The sequence below is a fragment of the Betta splendens genome, chromosome 21 (genome assembly GCF_900634795.4).
Source record: "Betta splendens chromosome 21, fBetSpl5.4, whole genome shotgun sequence".
Classification (NCBI taxonomy): Eukaryota; Metazoa; Chordata; class Actinopteri; order Anabantiformes; family Osphronemidae; genus Betta; species Betta splendens.
Window position 1 is genome coordinate 702,570 of NC_040899.1, and position 27,068 is coordinate 729,637.

Here is a 27,068-nt window from a genome sequence, read left to right on the forward strand (position 1 = left end):
TATATATAAGTAATAGTTAGTGTTCATATTTTAAATAAGTGCTTTGACTGATTGTGTTACTCAGAGCCAGCAGCCTTCTCTAAGAAGCTGAAGGATGTGTCGGTTGAAAAGGGAAAACTATTAACCCTGGAGTGTACGTACATTGGAACCCCAAAGATCACAGTAAGCTGGTACAAAGATGGCCAGCAGATCTTTGCTTCCTACAAATACAACATCACCACCACAGAAAGCTCCTGCATTTTGGAGTGTCTAAGCACTGACAACAAGGAGGCTGCTGGGAAATATTCCTGTGAAGTGTTCAATGATGCAGGAAGGGACACGTGTGAGGCAATCGTGTCCATTCTAGGTTAGTTAATTGTTTATCAACTAATGAAGGCTTCACTTCACCACAGTTTTAATACATACAGTGTAGCTCACTGTGGGTTTAAAGCTTCTGAATCATTGTGTTGTAATTTATGGCTAACAGCAGCTCAAAACATGTATCCTTCTCAAATCTACAAGTACCTACATCAAAAATGTAATTACTAATTAGTGCATGTTATTTGTGGATAATATTTGTGTACCATGACAGAATTCAAGTTTTTAAGATCCAAGACAGCAGAGGCAGTAGCCCCTGTGACCAGCAGGTGTCAGTATAACCGCATTTTTATCATATCATTACAGAGGCGCCATACTTTATCGAGTCTTTGGAACCCATGGAGGTAACATCAGGAGACGCAGTGTGTCTGAAATGTCAGGTTGCAGGCACACCTGAAATTAAAGTGTCCTGGTTCAAAGCTGATGGCAAGGTCAGATCTAGCCCCAGCTGCAGGTTGGAGTTCTCAAAGGGTGTTGCCTATCTGAAGCTCAGCAAAGCCTCCAAGGCTGACATTGGAGAGTATTCCTGCAAAGCGGAGAACAAGATTGGCTCTGCCTCCTCCAGCTGCAGACTTAATGTGCTAGGTGAACACGTGTTTACTATTACATTGCATTAAGCTCTGTGTATCAACTGGTGGAGAGATGGGCACTATAGTACTGAGCGCAAAAATATTTTTCACTATGTTTGTGTTTTTAAAATGAAGTAGAAAGAAATCATTCTGTAATGTTATGAAAAAGATACAGTAAAAATGTAACGTATCGCAGGTTTGTGCTTAAATTTATGAAAACATATTGTGTTCAACCCCCAGAGGCCAAAACTCCACCAACCTTCCCCAAAAAGATCACCAGCCTCCAGCAGACAGAGGGGCAACCTGTCAGGTTTGAATGTCGCATCGCTGGCTCGTCTCCTATCGAGGTGTCATGGCTGAAGGACGGGGAGACTCTGAGTCAGGCAGCCGAGTTCTCCATGGTGTATGATGACAACACTGCCGTGTTGCAGATCAGCCACAGTGAGATGAGGCACTCTGGAGAGTACAGCTGTGTGGCCACCAACAGCGTTGGCTCTGCCTCCTGTAGGGCCAAGCTCACCCTACAAGGTCTGTGGAGGTCTGAAATCTGCAAAGGACAGATTTGTCTTACAATGCTGTATTGTTCTTATCTGCTTCTTACTCTGCCATGGAATCTGCAGAACCAAGATACCCCCCAGTCTTCGACAAGAAATTATCACCACAGGAGGTTATGGTGGGCGACAGCATTGAGTTGGAGTGTCACATGATTGGATCAGCCCCTATTAAAGTCACATGGTCCAAAGACCATAAAGATATTCGCACTGGGGGGAACTATAATATCAGCTGTATAGACAACAAAGCCCACCTGACCATTCTGAAGGCAGATAAAACTGACATGGGGAAATACTTCTGCCACGCCTCCAATGACATAGGGAAAGAGTCTTGTTCCTCTTATATCACTGTCAAAGGTATTGCAAAGCATCTTGGCCTGTTTTCTTAAAGACTTCAGCCCCATTAGAGGGCGTTTCTTTATGACAAAGCACCTCTACTCCTCACACATTTACTTATTTTTTATTTTCAGAGCGTAAAAACCCTCCACTTTTTACCAAAAAGCCCTCAGAGCACATGGAGGACACGGAAGGCAAACTCATTAAGATTGAGGGCAGAGTGTCTGGCTCACAGCCCATGTCTGTGAGCTGGTTCAAAAACAGCACAGAGATCTGCAGCTCTGACAAATATGACATCAGCTTTAAGAGTAACGTGGCAGTGCTGTGCATTAAGAGCAGCCAGGTGGCAGACAGTGGCAGGTACTGCTGCCAGGCCTCCAATGAAGCTGGAAGCACCTCCTGCAGCATTATTGTGGACGTTTCAGGTGGGTCCTTGTCTTTATTAACCCGGTAACTTACACTGACATCAGGAACCTCTTACGTACCACACAAACATAAAATGAAATTTGTTTGCTTGCAAAGCCCCTTTCACCTCCCCTAGCAGAAGCAAGTCAGTTTGTCTACTGCCTGAAATGAAAGAAACACATATGGTAAAGTAGATGTCAGGGTTCTGTTCTAGAGCCCTGTTAGGCATCAGACAATGAACCCGACTTCCAGAGACCTTCCCAGCCAGTTACATATGATCTGTATACGCTCTACTCTGGCCCAGCATCCTCCAGGATGTACTGGAAAACGTTGGGGACAGGGGAACCTGGTTGAGGGATGAATGGACCTATACAATTTCAACGTGTTCTTAACATAAGTCCAGCTGAATAGCCACTGAAAGCGCTGACTTATCTTTCTCCTGCAGAGGCCAAAAAGCCTCCAGTATTTGATGTCCCTCTTAAACCGGTGACTGTAGATGAGGACGAGAAGCTCAGTCTCCGGTGTCATGTCTGCGGGTCTCCTCCTTTAAAAATTCAGTGGATGAAAGACAGAAAGGATCTCACGTCGACAGGCAACAGGAAGATAACCTTTTCAGATGGGATGGCCTGTTTGGAAATTAGCGCAGCTTGCAGACAGGATGCTGGGGATTACCTTTGTAAGGCCTCCAATGATGCTGGCAGTGAGTTCTGCAAGGTCAAGGTCACCGTCAGAGGTAAAAATGTTTATACAAGTAACTCAGTCTGTTCTTCAGATGGCTGAAAAGCAGTCATACTCTTAAATCTTGTAAAAACTAGAGATGCAGATTATTCAAACACTGTGACAAAGGGATCATGCCTAATATTGTACATACAAAATGTATCTAATAGTTTGTTGTTGTGTTGCAGAGAGACCAGGAGCACTCCCACCTGCTGCTGAAGTTCCAGCTGCTGCTCCCACCAAAAAACTGGACAACGTGTTTTTTATTGAGGAGCCAAAACCTGCACACGTCACTGAGAGTGAGACACACAATATGAAAATTTATGCATTGACACAACAAAAATCAGGCCTTAACTGGAAAATGTCTCAAGATGACTTTTGCTTAGACTGGGTGCTACATTCATTCAATATGGTCAATATTTTGAAACATGTTATTAAAAAAAAGTTTGTCTAACTTCTGCATTTGTCTGAACTCCACAGAGGGGACTGCCACATTTATTGCCAAGGTGGGTGGTGACCCCATCCCCAGTGTCAAATGGATGAAGGGGAAATGGAGGCAGATAACACATGGTGGCCGAATCTCCATCAATCAGAGGGGCCAGGAAGCCAAACTGGAGATTAGAGAAGTAACCAAATCGGACTCTGGTCAGTACAGGTGTGTTGCCTCCAACAAACACGGAGAGATTGAGTGCATCGCTGACATGCGTGTTAACGAAAAGAAAGAATCTGCAGTGCTTGAGGGAGATCTTCGAGCCAAACTAAAGAAGTAAGTTTATGTGACCAATGTCCCAGCTTTTAACTTATAGACAAAACCTAACAGCAACTGATGGAATATTCTAGAACAAAACCCGTTGAAAATGCAGACTGTCTCCTTTGCCTTGTTTACAGGACACCATCAAAACAGAAGAGTCCACAAGAGGAGAAGGACATCGACATTGTTGAACTGCTGAGGAATGTTGACCCCAAAGAGTATGAGAAGTACGCCCGAATGTATGGGATTACAGACTACAGAGGCCTGCTCCAGGCTATTGAGCAGCTTAAGAAGGAAAAAGCTGAAGAAAGTGGAAGACCGGTAACACTGTACACATTCAGTCCTCATCATACTGTATGTGTTCGTCTGCCAACAACAGGGTGAGTAATGTTTTTCCTGTCAGGAACTGGAACGTGGAGATAGGGAGTCTGACGAAGACATGGCGCGACTGGTGGCTGACCTACAGAAGAGGATGGAACGGACAGAGGTCAGGACACCTTTCCACAATGAACTACATGTAGAACTAGTTTTACTTCAGCACAGCTTACATGTCACATGGTTGTCAAACATTCCTCATTCAGTCATTCATTGTTTGTTTGTCTGCGTACAGCACTTTGGCCAATTATGTTGATTTTAATGTGCTTTATAAATAAAGCTGATTGATTGATTGATTGATTGATTGATTGATTGATTGATTGATTGATTGATTGATTGATTGATTGATTGATTGATTGATTGATTGATTGATTGATTGATTGATTGATTGCAGTAACAAGATATTTAGTTGCTAAGAACCTACCTAGATTCCCTAGATGATAAATTTGATGCATTCAAGTACCTACTTAAAATATTTGGATGTTTAGGAAAGAGATTGTAGTGAGTTAATAGTTCAGTACTAAGTTGTATTTACAGTATGTCTGTTTATTTACTGAGCACCATCAGAAACACAACCATTCTGGATGGACTCTCAAACGCATTTATTTGGTGCAAACCTCTTTTTAGGCTCATTTGAAGTTTCAAAAGTGAAGTTAGGTATGATACAGAGACAAAAAGGTTTCATCTTTATGCACTTTATGCACACACCAAGTTGTCCTACCAAGGTGCATGTATTAAATGCAACATACAATACAATATAAATAAAACATAGAATATAAAATACAACATACAATACAATGAAAGAATTAACATAGGTACAATCTATAACTAAAATAACAGACAGAAACCCAGACACATACATTATTAAAGTCTATTCATGTGACTTCATGTACCTCATAAGTGCCATTTAAATATAACAGTACAGCAAACATTTCCCATTACTAAACTGAATTCATTCTGTTGTTGAACGTGCAGCCAGTCACTGTTTTAAAGGACATCTCGGATCAGTCTGTCATAATCAACAATGATGCAGCGTTTGAGTGTGAGATCAAGATTAACTACCCAGAGATCACCCTGTCCTGGTACAAGGGCACCCAGAAATTGGACACCAGCAGCAAGTATGACATCAGCATCAGTGGTGACTGCCACCTGCTCAAGATCAAGGACTGCAAGTTGTCTGATCAGGGCAACTATCGAGTGGTCTGTGGGCCGCACATCTCTAGCGCGAAGCTCACTGTCACGGGTCAGTATTGATGCTGCTAACCTGGTGGTCTTTAGTAGTTAATGACATTAGAACCCAGTATCAGTATTTTGTGTTGTGTCTTTCAGATGTGGAGATTGAGAAACATCTGCAGGACACAACGGGTAAGGAAGGTCTGTCTTGCACTCTGTCTTGTCAGTTGTCTATCCCTAATGTTCAAGCTGAGTGGTTTAAAAATGGCAAGCAGTTAGAGATGAAGGGCAGGTACATGTCTGAAGTAAAGCACAAGGTTCAGAAGCTACTGATCAGAGACCTGAGGACTGGAGATCAGGGCCATTACACCTGCAGATACCAGCACCTGGAGTCCTCAGCCAAACTCTGGGTGGAAGGTTTGTACCGTCCAAAACATACTGGATCCGTCCAAACATACTGGATGCTCATTCATTGACTAACCTCTCTGAACCCCCCCATCAACCCTGACACAAATGTAGGATTTGGATTTTTCCCTCTTTTTTTCTCTTTTTATCTGGGATTTGTGTTTTACTGTTTTAACATTCTTTATGCCTCTCCTCCTGGATTTTCTCAAAAAACCCTTTGCCATTTTTCTCTTTGTTGTCTTCCTTCCTTGTTTTCTTTCCGTCTTAACTCGAATCCATCTCCAGTCCCCAAACAATCAGTCATCCCATCTGTCCTCTCATATCTAACCTTGTAGGCGTTGTGTTGATAGCAACTACCCTTCAGCAATTTCCATAGAGTACAATCCTGATTGTGATAAAAAAAAACATGCTTACCATTCACAACTTTATCTGTTTTAGCCGAACAAATTCATTTCACCAAACGCATCCACAACGTTGAAGTCAACGAGCGGCAGTCAGCCACCTTTGAGTGTGAGGTGTCATTTGACAACGCTATCGTTTCATGGTACAAAAACACCTGGGAACTGAAAGAGAGCCCTAAGTACAACTTCAGAAGTGAGGGCAGAAGACATTTCATGGTCATTCAGAATGTGACCTTTGAAGATGAAGGTGTGTAGAGCACCATCAAGCTCCAGCGGCTCATAACAAAGTCCTCATTGTGTTTCTGTTGTTAAATATTCATTACTAATCCCATGTAGGCGTGTACTCAGTCATTGTGAGGCTGGAGCCCAGAGGAGAGGCAAAGAGCACAGCTGAGCTTTATTTGTCTGGCAAAGGTACAGTTCTGAGGCAGATGTTATCCTTCTGCTTAACTTTTTTTTGGTTTAGTGTTTAACACAATGTTTATTCTTCTCCTTTTTCACAGAAATTGAATTAGCATTGGGACCAGTTGGTGAGTGTCTAAAATGCGTTATTTGGTGTAAAACTTGAAGAAATCTTCTTCTTCTCCATCTTCACCAGCAGCAATGAGCAGCTTTAATCTAGCTGTGAAGAGTACAGTTAGCAAGTTAGCATCTTAGCTAGATTCTGCCATAAGTGCAGCCGGTTTCATCTACATTCAGTGCTTAGAGATCAGCTGTTCACATATCATGATCACGTGATCACATATACCCAGCGCTAACATGTACTTTGCAGTACACAAGACAGCTAGGCGTAAGCTAGCTGCTAATTGCATGACCCTGGAAAATACTGGGAAAAAGAGGACATTTTACATGTCAAGCCATTTAAATGAACTATTTGTTTAACATGATTACTTATTTACAGTAGTTTTAAATGTATTCAATGTTTTGTAGATCTGCCAGACTCCTCAGTTCAAAGGCCTGAGGTGCCCTTGTCAGTGTCAATCCAAGGTAACGTCTGAATTATTTAAAATTTGCGGGTCAACACAGCTCAGTTGCTTCCTTTTATGATGACATGTTGTTGTCTTTTAAAGAATCTGCAGAAGTCTGTCATTATGAGGAGGAGTTTGAACATAGAGGTATTGCTCTTTTTACACGTCATCTCCTCAGTGAATGGATTTTTAAATCAAACTTTAGACTGATAACATTTGTTGTTATTAATTACAAAAAGCAAAAGCAATTATTTGTGTTTTTAAACATCAGCTGAATATTCCCATGATTATGAAGAAGAGGTGGAGCAGAGAGGTACAGCACATCTTATATGTAATTCTCTCCATCAATATCAAACCATCTGCACAGATCTGGGAGAAACAGAAATCGGTCATTTAATGTATATACAGTATTTATCAAAAACAAAGGCTCAAAGGAAGATAATTGTTTTAAATTCTTTTAAATCTTTATTATTTTTTACTTGTAGTGTTATCAATAAATTGGTTGTTTTCTTTTTTAAAACCAGTTTGGATATAAAGAATTGAGTTAATTTACCCAGATCTGTCACCTCCATTGTGTCTTTCATCATTGTGCCATCTGACCTGTCTCTGATTTGCAAACTGTTTGATTAACCATTAGAAAATATATATTTACAGTAATGCAAATTGTTCAATTCATTACAGTTGTGTTCACCCCATCTCACATCTCTTCTTCCCAACACCATTAATTGTCAGTTATTCTGCTATTTGACAGTTTGTCAGTCTGCGCTTTGTTATGATCTGGAAATGAAATATTGCTGAATCAAGAAAACCAAGCTCATTAAATTAGGTCATAGATGTTAAATGTGGCTCAAGTGTGACATCTGCTGGTGAAACCTACTGTTTGCTGCAGCACTGACAGCCCTCGTTTGTCAACGAGTGAACGATTCCTGGGTGAACTAACAATTGTGTGAGACTGTGGCTTTTGTCAGTGAGCCTCATGTTTGTTGTCTCCTGTCACTTTTTTGCTGGTCAACCCTCAGTCGAGTCTCAGAGCTGGACGGAGGAGACAGTAACACAGGAGGTGTCCACAACCCAATGTATCAGACCGCAGTACCACCTTTATGTGTCTCTGTCCTAGAAATAATCTTAATTTTTTTTATTTGTACTTTCCTTCTTTTTTTCTGTTCTTGGCTTCTGCTTTGACCTTCTTTTATTTCTTTCCATTCATGCATGAGCGTATGATGTGAAGTCTAGTGTACTGGTCACAGATCTGCTCTTTTATTGTGTTCTTAAGATGGAGTGTGTTTTCATTTTTCACCACATGTAGATGAAACCATTACTGTAGCATTGATGTGCAGTGAGACATAAAGTCCTCAAGATTCAGATTTTACAATTATAATGTAAACTTGAGAGTGTGTTTTACACGATTTAATTGGCAGAATGCGTATTCCTACTGGTCACAATTTATATTTTATCACCATTCCTATCTCACCTAAAGGAACATAGTGTATTTGGTCTTTATAGCACTAAGAGACCAAGGGCCTCATGTATGAAGCGTAGTTACGCACAAAGACCTAATAAGACCTAATAAGACCTAGTAAGTAAGTAAGTAAGTAAGTACCAATTTGCTGTACAGTGTGTGAGCTCTATTTTTTCTACTTACGCAGTTTTCTAGATTTGCTTTAGGCCGTTTCTCATGTCTTAGTAGTCTGCGTATATGAGGCCTCAGATCTGTAGCCTTCATGTGTTCATGTAACAATTCATACACATTCTAAAGTATAGAGAGGTGTAAATGTTCAATTTTGATCCTTAGTGAAGTTTTAAGTTGCTTTTAAACTTTTTTAAACTTTAAATTCTGCTTTAATCATTTTTTTCATTAGGATAACATAGAATACTCTACTGAAGATTCAAATTTATTTTTCAAGCACTTAAATTTTTTTACTTTCTGTCATTCAGTAGGTTTCTTTAGAAAATTGAAAAACATTTGTAGTGATACCCTGCTTTAAAGAATGCCAGCAGCGCCCCCTGCTACATGAAGCACAGACCCGTTCAGCCTCCCCTCATGAGTTTTCACTGCTGGTGCGATCAGAAAAGTAATTATGTTACAAAGACATTGATAAACATGTTAAGCAGGTTGTTCGAAGTCCAGCGGTGAATAAAATCACCTGTAGGCTGCATACAGTACATTATACTGGCGACAAGCTGTGTCACAGGATTTGATTTTCAGTTTCAGCATCAGGCCTGAGGCTCTGATCATTGCCAGTTTCTCGTCATATTACATCAGGAAATGCCCAAATTTAGCGATTTTTACTCAGGAAAATGTTAAGATATTTTAAATTACAAAAAAAAATATTTTGTAACATTTGTAACAACATCTTCTCTTGTGTGTTTCCTGTCGCTAGTTGCCAAAGTTCTCATTGAAGAGACAGTGGATTCCAGGGAACTTGAAATGAGAAGCGAAATCCCAGCACAAGGTACTGTTCTGACATATGGAGCACCCTTCTGCTGCAGTTAGGGACATTCAGTCCAACCTCTGCTGCCACATCTTTGTCTGCTTCTGTTTGTTGCTGTCTTTTCTTTTGATACTGTATAAAGACCTGTTGTATTATCTCCTTTAGTTGCTTGTTCTCAATTTTCTGCTCAATCTCCAAAAAGCCTCCCTGTTAATGCTAACACCGTGTCTTTTAAGTTCCACAACATGAGAAACAGCCTGAAGAGAAGCCAGTAGCAGCTGTGAGGGAGCCATACAAAGGTACCAACATACCTGTGATGCTGGTGCATACTGTACATGTAGAAAAGGAGAATACTGTAATTTGTGATGTCTGTAATTGTAAGTGTGCAACAATGCAACACCCTAATATTTCTGTTATGGAATTGTTGTGTTTTTAGAACCAGAGGTCAAAAAAACAGTGGATGAAAAGGTTTCTGTGGGCTCTGTCCCAGGAAAAAAAGATGTTCCTGTTTCCAAAGGTACAGACATCTGGCTAACTCATGTTTCTCACATCTTTTAATGATACTGTCCTTTTTTGTACAATGTGCTTTGTTTTTGTCATATTTACTGCAGATTCACTTGTTTCTGTCCCTGATTTGGTTGAATTGTTTAATCTCTTTTGAATGTGTCTTGAAACCAGAAAAAGAACCAGAAAAGGTGAAAAAAACAGCTGCTGCTCCTTTACCACCTGCTAAGGTGCCAAAAAAAGGTACTTGGCTCGGTTCTTTGTGTTGCCTGTGTCTGTTCCAATGTCTTCAGTAGCAGCATTTTTGTCTTCAGGTCGACGGTATCTTGCTGCCTGTGCTCGGTTGTGTTGTTTGTTTTCTTTTTTGTCTTCTTTGTTTTGTGTCTGCTTGCTAGTTATTATTCTTTTAAAGACTTCTTGATAAAATTTTGAAGCCACTATGACTTCATGCTTACATTAACTAATGTCTATGTTAACTGATTAAAGATGAGTCCAAGCCTGAGGTACCAGCACCGCCCAAAAAAGTGGCACCTGCAGCTAAGCCTGAGCTGAAAGTGGAACCTGAACCAATACCTAAACCTACACCACCTCCTAAATGGGAACCTGAAGCTAAACCTGCATCTAAGGCTGAACCAGAGCCTGGAGCTCAGCCCGTGCTAACCCCACCCTTTAAAGGTATTTTGTGCTCAGTCTGTGTGTGTTTCTTTGTTTTTTGTATTGATGTAGCTTCAAGCATGGAAGCAAATGTCCTCTGTGTTTTTTGGTAAACAATCTGAACCTTGATTTAAGTCCCAAAAGATGCTTTAAAACCAGAGCCAGAAGGGATCAAGTCTGAACCAACAGGAATTGAACCAGAACCAAAAAAAACAAAACTAGATGTCCATAAAACTGTAATAAAGGCAGAATCTGTCATAACTGAGCGAGAAGAGGCCCATCAAACAGAACCTGCAAACATTCCCAAGTCTGACATGCCATCAAAAAGAGCAGAAGCTGAAATAAAAGTGTCAAAAGCAGAACGTCCAAAGACTGAGCCAGAACTGACAATTACAGCAAAGGAAACTCCAAATAAAGGTACACACAATTGTTGGTGTGATGCTGTATCTTCTTAACTCAACCATCCAGCAGTAACTCACCCAAGTAACGTAGTGTTTAAGAATGTTTCTCCTTAGACCAGTTTTGTGTAAGCAAGCTCTTTCAATCATCGCTTCATTGTCTCTGTCTGCCATTGAGTCTGGTTGTTCCTGTGTCCATTACTGAACGGTTCATCTTTTCCTTTGAGCCACAAACAAGGAGCAGTTACATTTACAAACGTCTGATATGTGGCATTTTATTTTAAAGTGCCAGCGATGCCACCTAAGGAGGAGGTGGCGGCACCACCATCAACACCACTCACAGCCCCTCAAACAGTAGAGAAAGATGAAGCAGCTGCACAGAAGAAGCCTGTGGCCGTGAAAGGTACCTGTGTCATCCCAGCACTCATTGCATTAAAATCTACAGTGTCAGTCATCCTACACCCATTTTGACCTATGTGCTGTTCATCTAATGTCTAATCTCTTACTGTGATGTCAAAATCGAGCTGCACATGATGAGTCTTTTTGTCTTACACTCGATAGAGTGGTGCTGTTTTTAATTTCTAACAACACTTCCCTTAATTTGTTATAAGACTGCTAATGTGCTGTCTGTGAATGGTACTCTTTTAAGTTCCTATTAAGGACAAAACACCTTGGTCTCCAAAAGCATCCAAGACACCAGAACCTACTGTGATTTTTCCAAGAGAAGACCCAACAAAAAAAGATAAAGGTACTAGTGCTTTACATGGAACTCATTCCACTGATGTTTATAGCTTGTTAATTTGTTTAATTTAAGTCAGTTTAAGTTTTAACCAAGTGGGCCTCTTGCAGCCTTATTTGTGCGCTAGCACATTTTTCGGATCTTCATTGTCATGTCTTGTGCATGTATTGTTTCAAACTTTCTTAAAGCGTTGGGCCCCATACCTAAACTTGTACCTGAAAAAGTACATAAGAAGGTCTTTGATGATGTAGTTGTGTTGGAGACAAAACCTGAGAAACTACCTGATAAAATACCTGTAACAGTGCCTGACAGCGGGCCTCAGGGAAGGCCTGAGTTGACGGAAAAGACCTCTGAGATGCTGTCAGAGAATGCACCAGCTCCTGAGAGAACAGTGGAAGAAGTTGGGATAATGGTGCCTGAAAAATTACCTGGGAAGTTTCCAGGAAAAACAAAAGAGGCAGCTCCTCATTGGAAGCCTCGGGTGGCAGATGAAGACAGGATTCCTGAGAAGCCATCTGACAAGTTTCCTGAAAAGGTGACAAAGAAGCAAACAGAGAGGATTTCTGCAGATAAAGACGTTCCTGAAATGCAGATGAAGAGTCCTGATAAAACACCTGAGAACGTGCCTGAACCTAAACCTGAAAAAGAGAGAGAAGAAATGCAGCCTAAAGGTACAGCTGAGGCTAACCTCACCAAATCATATTTACACCATACCACAAAGTTAATCAAACTGCAAACGTGGATGAAATCTTCTGAACTCTTACCAATTCTTTTAAATGTTTAATGGCATCTTTTATGTCCTTTAACACAAGCTACTTATATCTTACAGTTTCTATCTAAAAAAAATTCTTTTTTACAATGATCCTTCAATTATGCACCCTCCTGAATCCAAAACCGTTTATTTTGTTAGAAGAAACAAAGAAGACTGAGAAGATTCTACCCTCAGAGGTTCGACAACAGCAAACTGTCTCTGCTCCCAAAAAAGGTACTTCCCATCTGAAAGCATGGTGGAGTACTTACTGTACTGTTTAACTCCTACTGTAATGTTAAATTCTGTTTAACATTAGGCCTTTAACACTGTGCGTCTCTCTAATACTGATGCTTGTCTTTTTGTTTGTTGTCACCTCTTGGCGCCGCCACATGACGCCTCTTCTTCAACAACTCTTACATTTTTTAGGATTTACAACCTTTACTAAAACGGAACAAATAAAAGAGGCTGAGAAAACGCAGGACGTTTATGTGATAGAGACAATGACTCCAACAGAGAAGGTTTTGGAACAGGAAGAACTTGTGGAACAACAAACTGAAGTGTGGCAGAGACATAAAGTGACCCCTGTGTTGTTATCAGAAAAGGATGTCTTTAGCACAACAGAACCAAAGGCTCAAGAACAAAATTCTGATTTGAAAGGTGAGAATTCTATCACTAATGCTTCAAAAGGGAAAGACCGCATGGTGAGCAGACGCAGCGTCATCCCTAAAACAGAAGACACCAGGGTTGTAGTCCTGGAATCCGCATATGACAGAGAGGAGGTTGTAACAGTGGAAGAGAACAAGATAATTGCAGAGCAGATGTTTCAGTCAGAGCAAGAATCAGCCATTGAGCTGCCAGACAAGGACACGTCTAAACAACAAACTAGACCTATAGTCACAAAAAAAAGTGACTTCGGTGTTAAAACAGAAAGCAGGCAGACACACAAGAGAGAGGGAACAATTACGATCAAAGACATTCCTTCTGTTACAGAGGCAAAGCCTCCATACAAGCAAGTGGGTCACAGTGTTAAGATAATAGCCACCATGCCTGGAGAAACATACAGCAGAAGTGAGGAGGGTACAGATGTTTCAGTAGAACATGTTCCAGTTCAAGATAAAATAGCTCAAACTATTTTTCCTCAACTGAACATTGTGAAGGACACCAGAGAAGGTACTTTAAGCACACCAGTCATCTGTGATTCAAAAGAGGATCAAGCTAGTTTAACAGAAAAAAAGTCAGTGAAGGAATATGAGTCATCGGAAAAGAAACAGAAGGAGAAGCTCAAACCTGAAAAACTAATAGAGTCCATTTTAGATGTTAAGGTACAGAGGCCAAAAGCACTGGAACAGAAAACTAAGCTTAAGTCAGTTGCTGCAAAACCTGAAAGAGATGACAAGAAAGAAGATATGTGCAAAGATATCCTAGTGGCAAAGGAAGAATGTTTTCTAAATGAGGAAAGAGAGAAGAGAGGGATCCAAAGTCGACTGCCTTCCAGAGGTACAAAGACCAGTTTATCAACTCTAACATCTTGTTTAAGTACATTGTTTTAGTTTTTTATTTTTCCAACATCATGGTCATGAACCTAAAGTTGTCATTTCAGTCTTAACTTACAATCCACTGGTCCCCATCTTACTAGTAACTTCCTCGTAACATACTCTCATGTTTGTTCTTAAGATTCTGACCTTTTCAGTATTTTTGAAAGACTTCTTTTTTGTGTTGAAGTTCTCTTTTTGTTGCTCATCATTCTCTTAAATATGAATACCTAGCATTTAAAAGGAAATTATTATTCTTTAATTTAATTAAAGACACAGAAACCAAGACTGAGACAATCCCTTCTTCTTCATCTCTGGGACAGCAAGTCAGGATACAAGGAGAAAAGTCTGACAGAGGTACCACAGCTGCTATCTTGTCTTTTTCAATAACTATTTTACCACTGTTAGTTTAATTTCAAATGTTAAAAAGTATGTGTCTGTTTCTGTTCTTCCCTAAATTCATGGCACCAACACTTGGTGCTCTTTCCTCACACCTCTTTAATTCTTACATCTTCAAATTCAAAAAATTCATGTCAGATAAAAGAGCTTCTGCAGAGAAAGTCAATAAAAGACAAAATGGTGATGATCGAAAAGCTGAAGTTCCTTACAAGGATGAGGGAAAAATGTTGGGTGACAACAATAAAATTTTGCAAAAAAGGCATTTTAGTACAACCCTGGAACCTGAAGTTAGTGGTGATGAATCTGTTGCTAAGGGCTCAAAACCACAGGACATGGAAACAGGACATGAAACCAAGAAGACTGTTGAGAATGAGCCTCCTCATAAAAACGACTTTCGTGATCAAAACTGTTTTAAAGGAATAGCAAGTCAAGAAATAAAACATGCTAAAGCACATGAGGAACCTACAGTAAGCACAGCAAGAAAAGCCGAGGATCAGGTACAACCACGGCAGGTGACTTTTCATGGAGTCACTGAAAATGCAAGACGTTCAAATGTAACAGAAGCCAAACATACAGCCAAATTTCAATTTTCATTAATTAGCATGGAAGACATTTTGCCTTTAGAAAAAGTCAGTGTCCAAAAGAAAATAAAGAAAACTGACCAAAAACAGAGACATGTAGAGGCGAACAACATAGGAAAAACTTTAGAGACACACAAAACTTTTGTTATTAGGTCTCCCAAACCCAAGATATTACACTGTGAAGAAGTAAAGAGAATCCAGTCACTTGGTAGTCAGGGTACCCACTCAAAGATGGTCCAACCCAAATCCCCCGATTTTAAGACATTATCCACTAAACCAGTCAGACAACACATGGACTCACAGTCCATTCACATGACAGATTTACTATCCGAAGAAAATAAACCTGCTGAAACTGAGCAGAAATATTTTAAAAACGTGTCACACAAGCCTGAAATATATCAAAGCACCCAGTCCAAAGCTGTTGCCCCAATAGACAAAGTGGTCGAGGGCCATCCTATGAGGCAAACAAGTGAGATGAATCCTAGCAGAGAGACAAAAGCCACGATGAAGAACATAACCCAACAAAAACCTAAGATTCCATCACTGGTCAGAACCCTAAAAGACGACAAATGTCTGAAATTGAGACACCACGACACTTCAGTAGCTGAAGATGAAGACAAACACATATCTGGCATCAAACCTGAAACAGAACAAGTGCCAAAACAATCAGTAAAAAATAATAGCAACACAGCAGAGGGCACTGGTAAAGCACATGGCGTTTCTGCTACAAATGTAATAGTTGGTAAAAAAGACCAGCTATTGAAAGAGAATGGGATGACTGAATTCCAGTCCAAAATGATCAAAGCTGAAGATAAACTACAACATGTGTCTAAAGAAGTGGAAAAGGCAAAAATGTTGGGTAACGATCAGACATCTGTCACTGAAATCATGTTAGAAGGATCTCCAAAAGATGTTCCACTGAATGATAACACACAGACGCTAAAATCTAAATATACTCAAGTACAGCTTCAGTCAGAACATAAAATAGTTCAGACTGAGACGCGCAATACAGTAGAAACTGAACATCTAGAAAAAAGGGAGAAATTTGGCAAATCTCAAAGTCACATGAATGTCAGCACAGCTTGTGAAACTAATACTATCAACGAGAGAAAAACCACAAACGAGCAAACTGAAAGAAATGTTTCAGGTTCACTCACAGCCGAGGAAACTAAAGGATGGAAAGCAGCTCCTGAAAACATTTCGGGTGAAAAAGCCCAGCCTAGGATGGTTGCAGAGGCAAAGGAGAATGATGTGTGTGTGAAACATGTGTGGTTTGACTTAGACCCTAATGACAGTGAACAAGACAAAGTGGCTGTAACAGAAACAAAGACCCTGAAAAGACAGGAACTTAGTGACAGTGCAGCCCCAGGGACCTGCCAGCGTGTTGTAACCCACAAAAGGTGTTTAGTTCAATATCAAGAAGCCAAAATAAAGTCACACGTTACTGAGAGGGAAGAAAAAGAAAAGAAAGAGGAACTGCAGAAAATTGACAAAATGTCCCAGAGTAGAGCTGAAGTAAAAGAAGATACAACTGCTGAAGTGTCTCCAAAAGCAACAATGAAGGCATCAAAGGAAGAAGAAAGTGAACAAAAGACCTCGGTTTCAACTTATCAAGACAGGCCTTTGGTTAAACAAACAGCTGATGGGATTCAGTCTAGATCCAGTTGTGGTACTTTATTTGAAGTAAGAGAAACAAAACAACAAGTGGGAGTCACATCTGAGAAAGGTAAGACAGTGAAGGATGAAGAATCAGTAAAACATGTTACTGTCACGCTAGCTGAGACCGAGGACATTAAGAAAAATACGTCAGATATAACTGAAGTTAAACCTGAAGATTTAAAAACAAGGCTAGTCACACCAAGAAAAGTCGCTGTCCAGACGGCAAAGACTTCAGAGGACATTTTTGTTGAAGAACCAAATAAAGCAGAATTTCAGAGGCTTGACAAAATATCAAACCCTATTTTTGAAGATGCCTCAACAAATATATCAAAAGACTTACATGGTTTTGTGATCCCATTTGAAGTAATAGAAAATAAACAGTACCACACTGACAGTAGGTTTTCTATGGCACCTGTGATGAATGTAGCATCTGACCGATCTCAGATAGTCAAATCATACACTCCGAAATGTAAAACTAAACCCGACAAGTTTGTTGGGGGCACTTCAAGAAAAGATGATCGTTTGTTGGACGATGTGTCTCCAACAAAGAATGACTCTTATGAAACTAGACAAGACACAACACAGAAGCTTAGTCCCATTAATGAGAAGTTAGTTGAAAGACAGAAGCAAACTCACGAAGAGACCAAAGCAAAACATCAACAGCCTTCCTTGGAACAAAAAGCACCAGGAAACTTTGTGATGGACATAACTACTTCATTTGAAAAGCCAACTAAAGCAAAAACTACTGCCAGTCTATCAACTACATTAAACACAGGAAATGAAGAAAGTCGGTTTAGACATTTAAAATTCCTAAAGAAGACAGACCAGAAGCTGGACAAAGGCTCAGCCCCTTCTGAGGAAACACAGTCCAAGACAGTTAAAGATGTTATCTCTATAGAAGTAACAGAAACAGAGCGTGTTGAAAGAACAAGCTGGGTTGCACCTGTGCTGGAGGTTGCAACTGAAAAACAGCTCATCATTAGTGATTTATATACCGACATATTCTGCAGAGTTGTTCCACCTGACAGGGAAGTAACAGGCATCACCTCAAAGAAAGAAGGCGTATGTAACACCAGGGAGGTTTCACTTAGTCCTTTTCCATCCACCAAACTAACTGTGGACATTTTAGCTGTAAAGCCTTTAATTATGGAGCAAGACACTCAAGACAAAGACAACCAAGGCTTTTTTAAAAATAATCAAAACCAAACTCATTCAGATGTAGAAGAGACAGCTGTTAGCCACATGAAGGCCCAAGGAATGTTGGTAGGACAACGTCATGGAACAGTTAAATATGAACATAAACCTCAAAGCAAATCATCCTCTGCACCAAGTCAGTGTGAAACAGGCACAACGACAGAGAACAAGACAGAGGTAACAAAAGCAGAAACTACACATCGCTTAGAAGAAAACACTGACCTTAAAATAGAACAAACTCCTTCAAAGGAAGCTGAACTAAAAACCACTAAAGGAAAGGTTATTGCCATAGAAGGAGCTAGAAAGGAGCTGGGGTACACTGGTAGCAAAATAAAGGAGGGTAATAAAGAATTACTACAGTCAGGCGACAGAACCACAAAACCTGCTTCAGCTAAACTAGAAATAAAAGATGATGTTAGAGATACTAAGGAAAGATGGGAACAAACTGACATGCAACAGATAGTCGCTGGTGGAGAGCGAATCAGACACAAGTTGTTAGTTAGACCCATAAATAAAAATGAAGAAAGATGCAAGAGTCACATGCAAACGAGAGGTGATGAACATGTGGAGGTTTCTGGACAACACAAACCCACATCAGTGGGGTCAAAAGCAGATATTGTTGACCTGCCTTGGTATGAGCCCTCAGTAACACATAACACCAAGCAAAGCGTGGCTGAGAGAAACCCAGAGTACAGAACAGAAGCTTCAGAAAACAGGTCAGGAGCAACCGGGAAGTGGACGTTTGAAGGCGAAGCAGATGTCCTGTACAAGCCTCTGCAGAAAGGTGAACCCAGAACGATGGAGAAAGCTCGAGATATTGAATCCTTCATAGAAAAACCAGAAGGCAAACCAAGCTTGTCCCACCCACAGTCCAACAGAGGTATTCACGGAAAATGCCACGTACATCACTGAGCACGTTTTTGATCTGCTCACCAAACACGGCTGTGCACTTTCTGTCAGTCAGGCGTCTTAAGGATTCAGTCCTTCTTGTCTTCATTATTTCCGGGGAATATTTGTTTATTTTCACCCATTTTGTCCTTCAGCACATCACTGTGTACGATGGTGTGTTATAGTGCGAACCATGACTATTTGTGTTTTGATTGTTTTTCTAATTCTGTTTGTTTGGTGTTATGTGTTGCTGCACATATACTGTACAATATGTAAACAGAAATGCTTCGTAGCAGATGAGGAGACGTCTTTCTTCCAGTTCTTTTTTTTGTTTTTAAAGTTGTCTTTGCATGGCTCAGTTTGCACCACATCACTGCTACTGCTGAGTCCCCACTGTCATTTCATTTTCAAGTTCCAGTTAAGGACAAGGAGCCACAGCAGCCACCACAAGTCAAAGGACCAGTGGCAAAGCCAGCTGCTCCTCCACAAGGTACCAGCTCCTCTTTTAGCTGTTGCTTACATTTCTGTTTCTGTGCTCGGTCTTTCAAGGCACTAACAGCAAATATAACTCTTGATCCATTATAATTCTTGGAAACATCCATGCTAATGAAACAGGTTGTTTTAGTGTCAGTTACAGTATACACTGGTGCCAGGGGAGAGCTGTCTAATAGATAATACTTTGTGCTTTAAGAGAGCAAACCACAAGAACAACTTCAAAAAGCTCCAGAAAGGCCAAAGGTTACTGACAAAGCTGAGAAGTTGGGGAAGAAATTGACAATGCATGGAGCCCAGCCAGGTATATAGAAAATACTTACTACTGCAGCTCGACCATACTGTATGCTGCAGTTTTAGTGCAGTCTTCTGGTCCTTGTTACACTACTCCAGTGCGTTTAAATTGTTTTTTACCCTGGAAGTTTCTGAGCCACAGCCTGTTTTGAAGCATGAAGAACTAACCAAGATGGCTGTGGTGGAAAAGATAGCTCCTTCCACAGGTAGATGTATTTTAAGATCTTTAAGGAATGTGTTTCCCTTTTTCACATCTGTTTAATGCTGCTACACTGTTACTGTTGTTGTGGTCGTGTTTACATTGTGTGTCCTGTTTTTTGGTTCAACTCTGGAGAGTGTGTTGTATTTACCATCAGCACATCTTGTTAGCTCTTCATACTTATCCCTATCACACTGCTCCTCACTTTCATTATTCAATAAACTCATACTGCTCATACTGTAGCTCATACTGGACTTTTTGCATCATGTCATCCGTTTTTAAAATGTATATCTTAATGTGTCTGATGACACATTGGTTCAATGTAAAATTGCCCTTCTAATAACTCTATTATTATTATACGGTGCAATAAATAAACGTTTGAACTCTACCTTTGCACTAGATGAAACCAAGGGACCTGTTCAAGCACCGGGAGGAGTAAAGAAAGGTAGGACCAGTCACCACTTATGTAATATTAGTACATAGAGCATGATACATTATTCAGTGGCAATGATACCTTTATTCTACTGAATAGGCTTTGCAGATAGAAAATATCTACTCATTTCACAGCACAGCGGCTAGTCAGTTGGTTTCTAACTGGTTTGTGGATCCAGTGTATTTGTTTTGTTATCTTTTACAAGTTGTTTTGTCTTTGTGTTTTTTGCCATCCCAGCCTATTTTTACAAACTGTAAAGTGTTTAAATTGTTATTACCTTTTTCTGTGTTATTTTGGATTTTGTGACGTTTGTACAAACTGTGATTATGTGTTAAAAAGTGATGTCAAAACTTTACTGCCTTAGAAACTGTTCTGCAGAAAAAATGTCACATGCATTTAGAAGAGGATGGATCATTTGACATTCCCACCTTGCGGAAAACAACCAGAGTTGTGAGAGAAATGGAGGAAGAGCAGGAGACTTTCCATCTAAAAAAGATTCCATCAGTTTCACCTAAGGAGGCCAAAGAGGACAAACCTAAGAAGGACATTGACACTTCTGTCTTTGACATCGAGGAGATGGTGCATCAAAAAAAAGTTATTGAGATGTCAGTCACAACCATAAAACCTGTGGTGGAAAGAAGGCTACCTCAAGAGAAAGATGAGCCTGTTCAAAAGCCTGAAGTCATTAAACCTAAAGAAGAGCAGAAAAAAGAAGTTCCCAAAGATGCATGGGCACATCAGATACCCCCCTCAAAAGATGAGAAATCAGAAGATATCATTTATCTGAAGAAGACTCCTAAGTCACCAAAAGTAGAGGAAACACCTGCACCTGCTGCAGTTTTGAAGAAAGTGAAGAAATTACCCTTAGATGAACTGGAAGCAGAAGTAATCAAACTCAAACCATTCGAGAAACCTGTTAAACCAGCAGAAGAGCCAGAGAAAGTAAAGGAGAGGCCGGACAAGGATACAGTATCTTTTCAGAAGCAAGACAGAATGCCCAGACAGGTGGAACCCAAAGAATCTCCAAAAAAAACTGAAAAGCATCCTGAAACTCCAGAGCCACTAGTCAAAGTGTCAAAGCCAGCAGATGAAAAGAAAACTCCAGAAACAAAAGCTGAGGAGGCAAAAGTGCTGACCAAGGTTAAGAAAAGCCCAACACAAGAAAGAGAGAGAGAGTGCAAGCTTAAGCCCTTCTCCAGGCCTTTTGACAAGCCCACAGAGCCTGAGTGGAAGCTGTTGGAGGAGAAGGAGCCAACTGATGAGCTACATCATCATCACATTGATCCAAAAGACAAAGCAAAAGTACAGGAACCAGAGGTTCCACTGAAGAGACCTGGCATGCCAGAAGCACCAGAGAAAAATTTGATGCAAAAAGATGCAGAAGAAACTTCAGTGGAAAAAAAGGCAACTTCTTTGCGAGCTACTTTAACGCAACCTAAAAATGTTGAGGAGCCTAAAGCTCTTCCACTTAAGAAGGGGGTCACACCAAAGATGAAGGAGGAAAAGGAAGAAGTGGCATTGAAGCCTATCGAACAGCTCAAGCAAGTTGAGCTGAAAAAGACGCTGTCTCCTAAAACTGGTAAGCTTAAAGAAGCTGAGGTAACCCCTGTAGAAAAGAAGCCAAGTGTGGATAAACTCAAAAAGTCTCTCCAACCTGTTTCACCAAAATATTCTAATGAAGCTGTGAGTCTTGAAAAGGAAGGCAAAACAGCAGAACCAGTAAAGCCTGAAAAAGGCAAGGTCCCCCTGGGGAAGGAGGTCTCTCCTAGAGCTGTTCAGATGAAAAAAGTAGCTACCCAGCCAGAGGAGGAGCTATTTGAAGAGGAGTTTACAGCTAAAGAGAAAGTGGAGCAAGAAGAGGAAGAAGCTTGGGGTTGGGAACTGGTCCCCCAAGAGAGTTACGAGTCAGAAGACTTGGAAGGTGAACAGGAAGAAGCTATGGACGTTCCTGGGGTAACAAGGAGAGGTGAGCTGATGGCGGCCCCAACTTGTTGGGTGATGACTAAAGAAACCCTCCCTCCATACGCTGAATAATCTTTACCCATTTCATCATCACACCTCGCTCTAAATCTTCTTTACCTCAACAACATGCTCCAATTTACACCATTCCATCTTTTTTGGTGTTGTGTTAGACACTGTGTGTCATTGCTTTTACCTCATCAGTGATTTTTTTGTCTGCCATTTCAGTGTCACACATTGTCATTAGTCCAGTAAGTTCAGGCTGTCTCTCTATTTCTGTTCATCGTTGCAACCTTCTGCAAAACCTGAATCACTGTAAACCACTTCATTTCATCATTTTACCTTAACAGTCACTTCATACCTCCCTATCTTTTAAGGTGCATATGGCCTGATATATCTTTACTGTACAGCAATTTAATTAGTATTGTTTCTGCACAGAGGGACAACCAGCAGAGGAAGCAGGAAGAGGCAGAGGTAGAGGGCTGAAAGGTAAGTCTCAATGGTCCTGTTTGTAAATGTAACTGAAGAACTTACTGTAACTGAGTGTACACTGAGTTAGTCCTTCATGAAATTCAAATATTGAAATGTATGTTTCAGCCAAGCAGACCCCGTCCCCTGGAGAAGGTAGGGGCCGTGGCCTGAGGCCTGGAGGAAGGGGTACACCACCACCTGAAGAACCCTTTGGAGGATTCAAGCTCAAGGCTGTACCTCTGAAGTTCATCAAGAAGCTTCAAGATATTGTGCTGCAGGAGGCCGAGTCCATCGGCTCATCTGCTGTGTTTGAGTGTGAGGTGTCACCCTCCACTGCCATCACGTCCTGGATGAAAGACGGCAGCAACCTACGTGAGAGCCCCAAGCACAAGTTCACTTCTGATGGCAAAGATCGCAAGTTGAATATTATAGATGTCCAGCTGTCAGACACTGGTGAATATACCTGTGTAGCAAAGAATGCTGGGAAGGAAATATCATGCACAGCCAAGCTCGTTGTTGAAGGTATTGATATCTTTTTCTAGCCCAATACATATTCTTACGAACCAGAAATAGCGTCTGTGCTCATGGTTTCTTAACTACCCAGAGCTGCCTGTGAAATGGATCAAAGAGCTGGAGGAGGAGACGTCAGCACTGAAGGGTCAGCCTCTGTACTTGACATGTGAATTAAATAAAGAGAGAGATGTAACATGGAAGAAGAACGGTGAAGTTCTAAAGAAAAAGGACAACAAGATACAGATAAACATTATTGGGATGCAGCATGCTATCACCATCCAAAGCTCCACCGACGAGGATGCTGGGGCTTATTCTTGTGAAGTGTCTGGCCAGGAGGAGGTCAAGACTAGCACAAACGTCAAAGTGATTGGTAAGGCTTCAAATACTTTACCACATGTCACTGCATACTATCAATGAGATGACATGGAAGTGATTTTAGATACTTGTGGTTTCGAAGTTACTGCAATTAAAAAATTAATTTGGTTTGATCAGGCCGAGTTTATCAGTTGCACACATTGTTTCTAATAGTACAATAAAAACTGATTAATTAATGTTCTGCTCCCACAGAAATAATTAAGGACTGGATTGTGAAACCACTGAGGGACCAGCATGTGAAACCAAAGGCCAAAGCTACATTTAAGTGCGAGCTCTTTAGGGACACCCCCAACTGGAAGTGGCTCAAGGGAGAGAATGCGGTTACGCCTTCCGACAAGGTTGAGGTCAAGAAGGATGGAAAGGAACTAACGCTCACCATCAAGAATTGTCAGCCTGATGACGTAGCAGAATATGCCCTGGAGGTGGAGGGACGCATCTACATGGCAAAGCTAACTCTAGGAGGTTTAACTGTTTACCTTACTTTCACTAAGGCATGTTTTATGTAGCTGTTTGTGAGCACTAATGCAAGTTCTTCCTCAGAGCGGGAGGCTGAGATCCTGAGGCCCCTTGTCAGTGTTGAGGTGACTGAGAAGGAAGATGCCATTTTTGAGACTGATATCTCTGAGGATGATGTTCCAGGCGAGTGGAAGCTCAAAGGAGAGGTTTTGACCAGATCCCCGGTACGACTGACAAATGAACCTATCGCATAGGCTCTACTTCCACACATTTAATTTATCAAGCTTTTAAAGATGTATGTGCTGTGATGTATTTGTTAGACGTGTGACATCCAAATGGACGGTGGGGTACGTAGGCTCACGCTGAAAAGCTGCCAGTTGGACCAGGCTGGGGAAGTGTCCTACCAGGCCCTGAACGCCACAACCAGTGCCATGTTGAACGTCAAAGGTAATTAATGCTTCACCCATCCGGCCTAAGCATCAGTGGTGTACTTTGGTTGTTGTGAAAATAAAGGTGTAAGGTTCGTAGGGTAAAATAAATCTTAACAGCACATGAGGGCGGACCTTAGATCTTTATATATTAGGCTTGATCATTTGTGAGACAGGTGCAACTCAGGAAGATGTTGGACCTCACCTATTTCCAGTTGCCAAATGTTGTTCTGTTGATTTTTTGTCCGTTATATCGCAATGTATGTTTGTCTGTTCTTCAAATCTTTTATGTCGGGGACAGTTTATTGATTGACACCAGCTCTGTGTTGATTGATCAGTCACTCTGAGTTTTCCTACAAAAAAGAGAGACCTGAAAACGAAGATTCCTCCCAGAGCCACTGAGGAAATTATTGCTGAATGTTACAAATATGAAGAATCCGTGTCATTGAAAGCCTCAAGACTGGAATGACATTATTAACTCCTGTGGAAAAGTAAACTATTCTTATTCTTAACAACATGAAGGTCAGAACTGTGCTCCAGACCAGGAGTGACCTGAAGATGACAAGCCAATTGAGGCAACATGTTTATCGCTCATGGCCGCAGTTTGTATGATAAGAAGAGAAAACTACATGACACCGACCCGCCGATCAGCAGTGCCAATTAACATGCTCGCTTCGCACAAGACCAGAGAAGGCGAAGGGATGGGACACGGGGAGCCACACGCTGTCATTGCTTTGTTCATGTCTTCTGGTCTCGTCAGAATTGCTTTTTTTCTGTGCATGGATTGGAGTTAGAAATCTGGTGACTAGCTCCGGACCCTTGTGTTATAACTGTTTTTTGTTGATGTTGTCACTTTTTAACCCAGAAATCGAAATGGATTTTGTTTTCCCACTGAAAGACGTGTCGGTCCCAGAGAAAAAGCAGGCTAAGTTTGAATGCACCATCACAAAGGATGTTGCTAAAGTGTTGTGGTACAGAGGTGGTGACATCATCACCCCAGATCAAAAGTATGACATTATTGATGATGGAAAAAAACACATATTACTCATAAACTGCTGTGAGTTTGATGATGAGGAAGATTACCGGATTGAGGTTTTGGAAAAAACATGCACAGCCAGACTCACAGTGGAGGGTAAGTCTCAGACCTCCGTTACTGGACCTCACTATCAAGAGCACAAGACGATAACTGATTGTTATGATTATGTTCATTGAGTTGGTTGTTTCCTGTATGAGTTACTCATATGAATATGCTTTACTAATAACACTGTAGGTATCAGGCTCAAGTTTATCTCACCAATAAAGGACCAAACTGTGAAAGAAGGCAGGACAGCTCGGTTTGAGCTGGAACTGTCTCATGAAAACATCCCTGTCACCTGGTACAAAAATGACACCAAAATCCATCTGAGCAGAACAGTGGTCACTCATGTGGATGGAAAGAAGCATGTTCTAGAAATAAAGGAAGTGACTCTAGATGATATTTGTCAAATTAAGGCGGAGGCCAAAGGAATTCCATCCATGGCCAACCTTACGGTCATAGGTAAAACTAACATTAGAGCCGGTGTCCCGTTTGTCTGTTGCATTTGGGTCCACAGCATCATCTGACTGTGTATTCAGGACACAGTTTGTGCGTCTGTGTTTCATCTGTGTTCCTGTCATTTGTCGTCTATGTTTTGTACACCATGTTGCATTTGTGTTGTAAAGTCAAGTCACACAACACTTTTCACCTTCCAGAGGGAGACCCGTATTTCACACTTAAGCTGCAGGACTATACCGCAGTGGAGAAAGACAAGGTGACTTTAGATTGTGAGATCAGCAAAAACGTCGATGTTATGTGGTACCACAACGAGGCCGAAATCAAGGCCTCTAAGCTGAGGACCATTAAGGCCGAGGGCAAGCACAGGACATTGGTAATCAAAAAAGTTGGTGACAAAGACAAAGGACAGTACGTATGTGACTGTGGAACAGACAAGACAACAGCGACACTTCACATCGAAGGTAAAATCAGACTACATTGAGTCTACTGCCTTCTTTCTTCAGTTTGTCCGTCTCAACTCCACCTCTTTCAGTGTGTGACCCGTATATTCAATGTCTTCAGTAAGACTTTTGTCTCCAGCTCGCCACATTAGGGTGCTTCGTCCGCTCTATGGTGTTGAGGTGTTTGACGGTGAAACCGCTCGGTTTGAGGTTGAGCTCAGCGAGGACGATGTTCACGGCCAGTGGAAACTTAATGGAGACATCCTTTGTCCATCTGCTGTAGGTTTCCTTATCACTATCTCTGCCGCATTTCTTTCAGTATGTGGCTGCCTTTCTTCTTCTGTTATGTACCCATCAGGGCTGAGAGATGAGGAATAAGAATGTACACAGTAGCTACCATATTAATCTTACTAGGACCAGCCTGTTTTTGATTGAGATACTTACGTTTCTGGTTGTCTATAGGACATAGAGATCGTGGAGGATGGAGCCAAACACACACTGGTCTTGTACAACTGCAGAGTGCCTCAAACTGGTGAAGTGGCATTTACTGCAGCCAATGCTAAATGTTCTGCTAACTTGAAAGTGAAGGGTGAGCTGCCTCATTTACTTTAAACTTTTGTAACATGATTCCACGAGAGGCAGGGGGGATGTGCTCTTCGCTTGCTTAGAGCGATACTGTCTATCTACAGTAACTTACATGAAAATACCCAACCAAAACTGCCCTTACCCGTGTAA

General features: G+C 41.1%; 1 protein-coding gene across 4 annotated transcripts in view; it reads left to right on the forward strand.

The window, feature by feature from the left end:
- ttn.2 (titin, tandem duplicate 2) overlaps positions 1–27,068 on the forward strand; it is a 186,214-nt gene that overhangs the window by 50,414 nt on the left and 108,732 nt on the right. For 2 of the 4 annotated variants that reach the window (XM_055505205.1, XM_055505207.1), the window contains exons 70-110: positions 65–346; positions 664–942; positions 1,167–1,454; positions 1,547–1,834; positions 1,948–2,238; positions 2,664–2,951; positions 3,124–3,234; positions 3,416–3,701; positions 3,824–4,007; positions 4,090–4,173; positions 5,037–5,304; positions 5,391–5,651; positions 6,078–6,287; positions 6,377–6,454; positions 6,544–6,570; positions 6,971–7,027; positions 7,111–7,155; positions 7,280–7,321; positions 9,390–9,461; positions 9,677–9,739; positions 9,877–9,957; positions 10,119–10,187; positions 10,431–10,619; positions 10,734–11,015; positions 11,283–11,399; positions 11,646–11,744; positions 11,924–12,406; positions 12,646–12,720; positions 12,913–13,983; positions 14,292–14,375; positions 19,152–19,229; positions 19,431–19,535; positions 19,654–19,731; positions 20,125–20,169; positions 20,522–22,123; positions 22,555–22,605; positions 22,714–23,109; positions 23,192–23,470; positions 23,668–23,937; positions 24,016–24,155; positions 24,252–24,378. In XM_055505205.1, coding sequence (XP_055361180.1) covers positions 65–346; positions 664–942; positions 1,167–1,454; positions 1,547–1,834; positions 1,948–2,238; positions 2,664–2,951; positions 3,124–3,234; positions 3,416–3,701; positions 3,824–4,007; positions 4,090–4,173; positions 5,037–5,304; positions 5,391–5,651; positions 6,078–6,287; positions 6,377–6,454; positions 6,544–6,570; positions 6,971–7,027; positions 7,111–7,155; positions 7,280–7,321; positions 9,390–9,461; positions 9,677–9,739; positions 9,877–9,957; positions 10,119–10,187; positions 10,431–10,619; positions 10,734–11,015; positions 11,283–11,399; positions 11,646–11,744; positions 11,924–12,406; positions 12,646–12,720; positions 12,913–13,983; positions 14,292–14,375; positions 19,152–19,229; positions 19,431–19,535; positions 19,654–19,731; positions 20,125–20,169; positions 20,522–22,123; positions 22,555–22,605; positions 22,714–23,109; positions 23,192–23,470; positions 23,668–23,937; positions 24,016–24,155; positions 24,252–24,378 — 9,225 coding nt within the window. Of the gene's footprint in view, positions 1–64; positions 347–663; positions 943–1,166; positions 1,455–1,546; positions 1,835–1,947; positions 2,239–2,663; positions 2,952–3,123; positions 3,235–3,415; positions 3,702–3,823; positions 4,008–4,089; positions 4,174–5,036; positions 5,305–5,390; positions 5,652–6,077; positions 6,288–6,376; positions 6,455–6,543; positions 6,571–6,970; positions 7,028–7,110; positions 7,156–7,279; positions 7,322–9,389; positions 9,462–9,676; positions 9,740–9,876; positions 9,958–10,118; positions 10,188–10,430; positions 10,620–10,733; positions 11,016–11,282; positions 11,400–11,645; positions 11,745–11,923; positions 12,407–12,645; positions 12,721–12,912; positions 13,984–14,291; positions 14,376–19,151; positions 19,230–19,430; positions 19,536–19,653; positions 19,732–20,124; positions 20,170–20,521; positions 22,124–22,554; positions 22,606–22,713; positions 23,110–23,191; positions 23,471–23,667; positions 23,938–24,015; positions 24,156–24,251; positions 24,379–25,224; positions 25,492–25,629; positions 25,897–26,090; positions 26,355–26,472; positions 26,613–26,795; positions 26,923–27,068 lie in introns of all 4 variants that reach the window. The other 2 variants (XM_055505204.1, XM_055505206.1) reach the window with 2 other exon arrangements.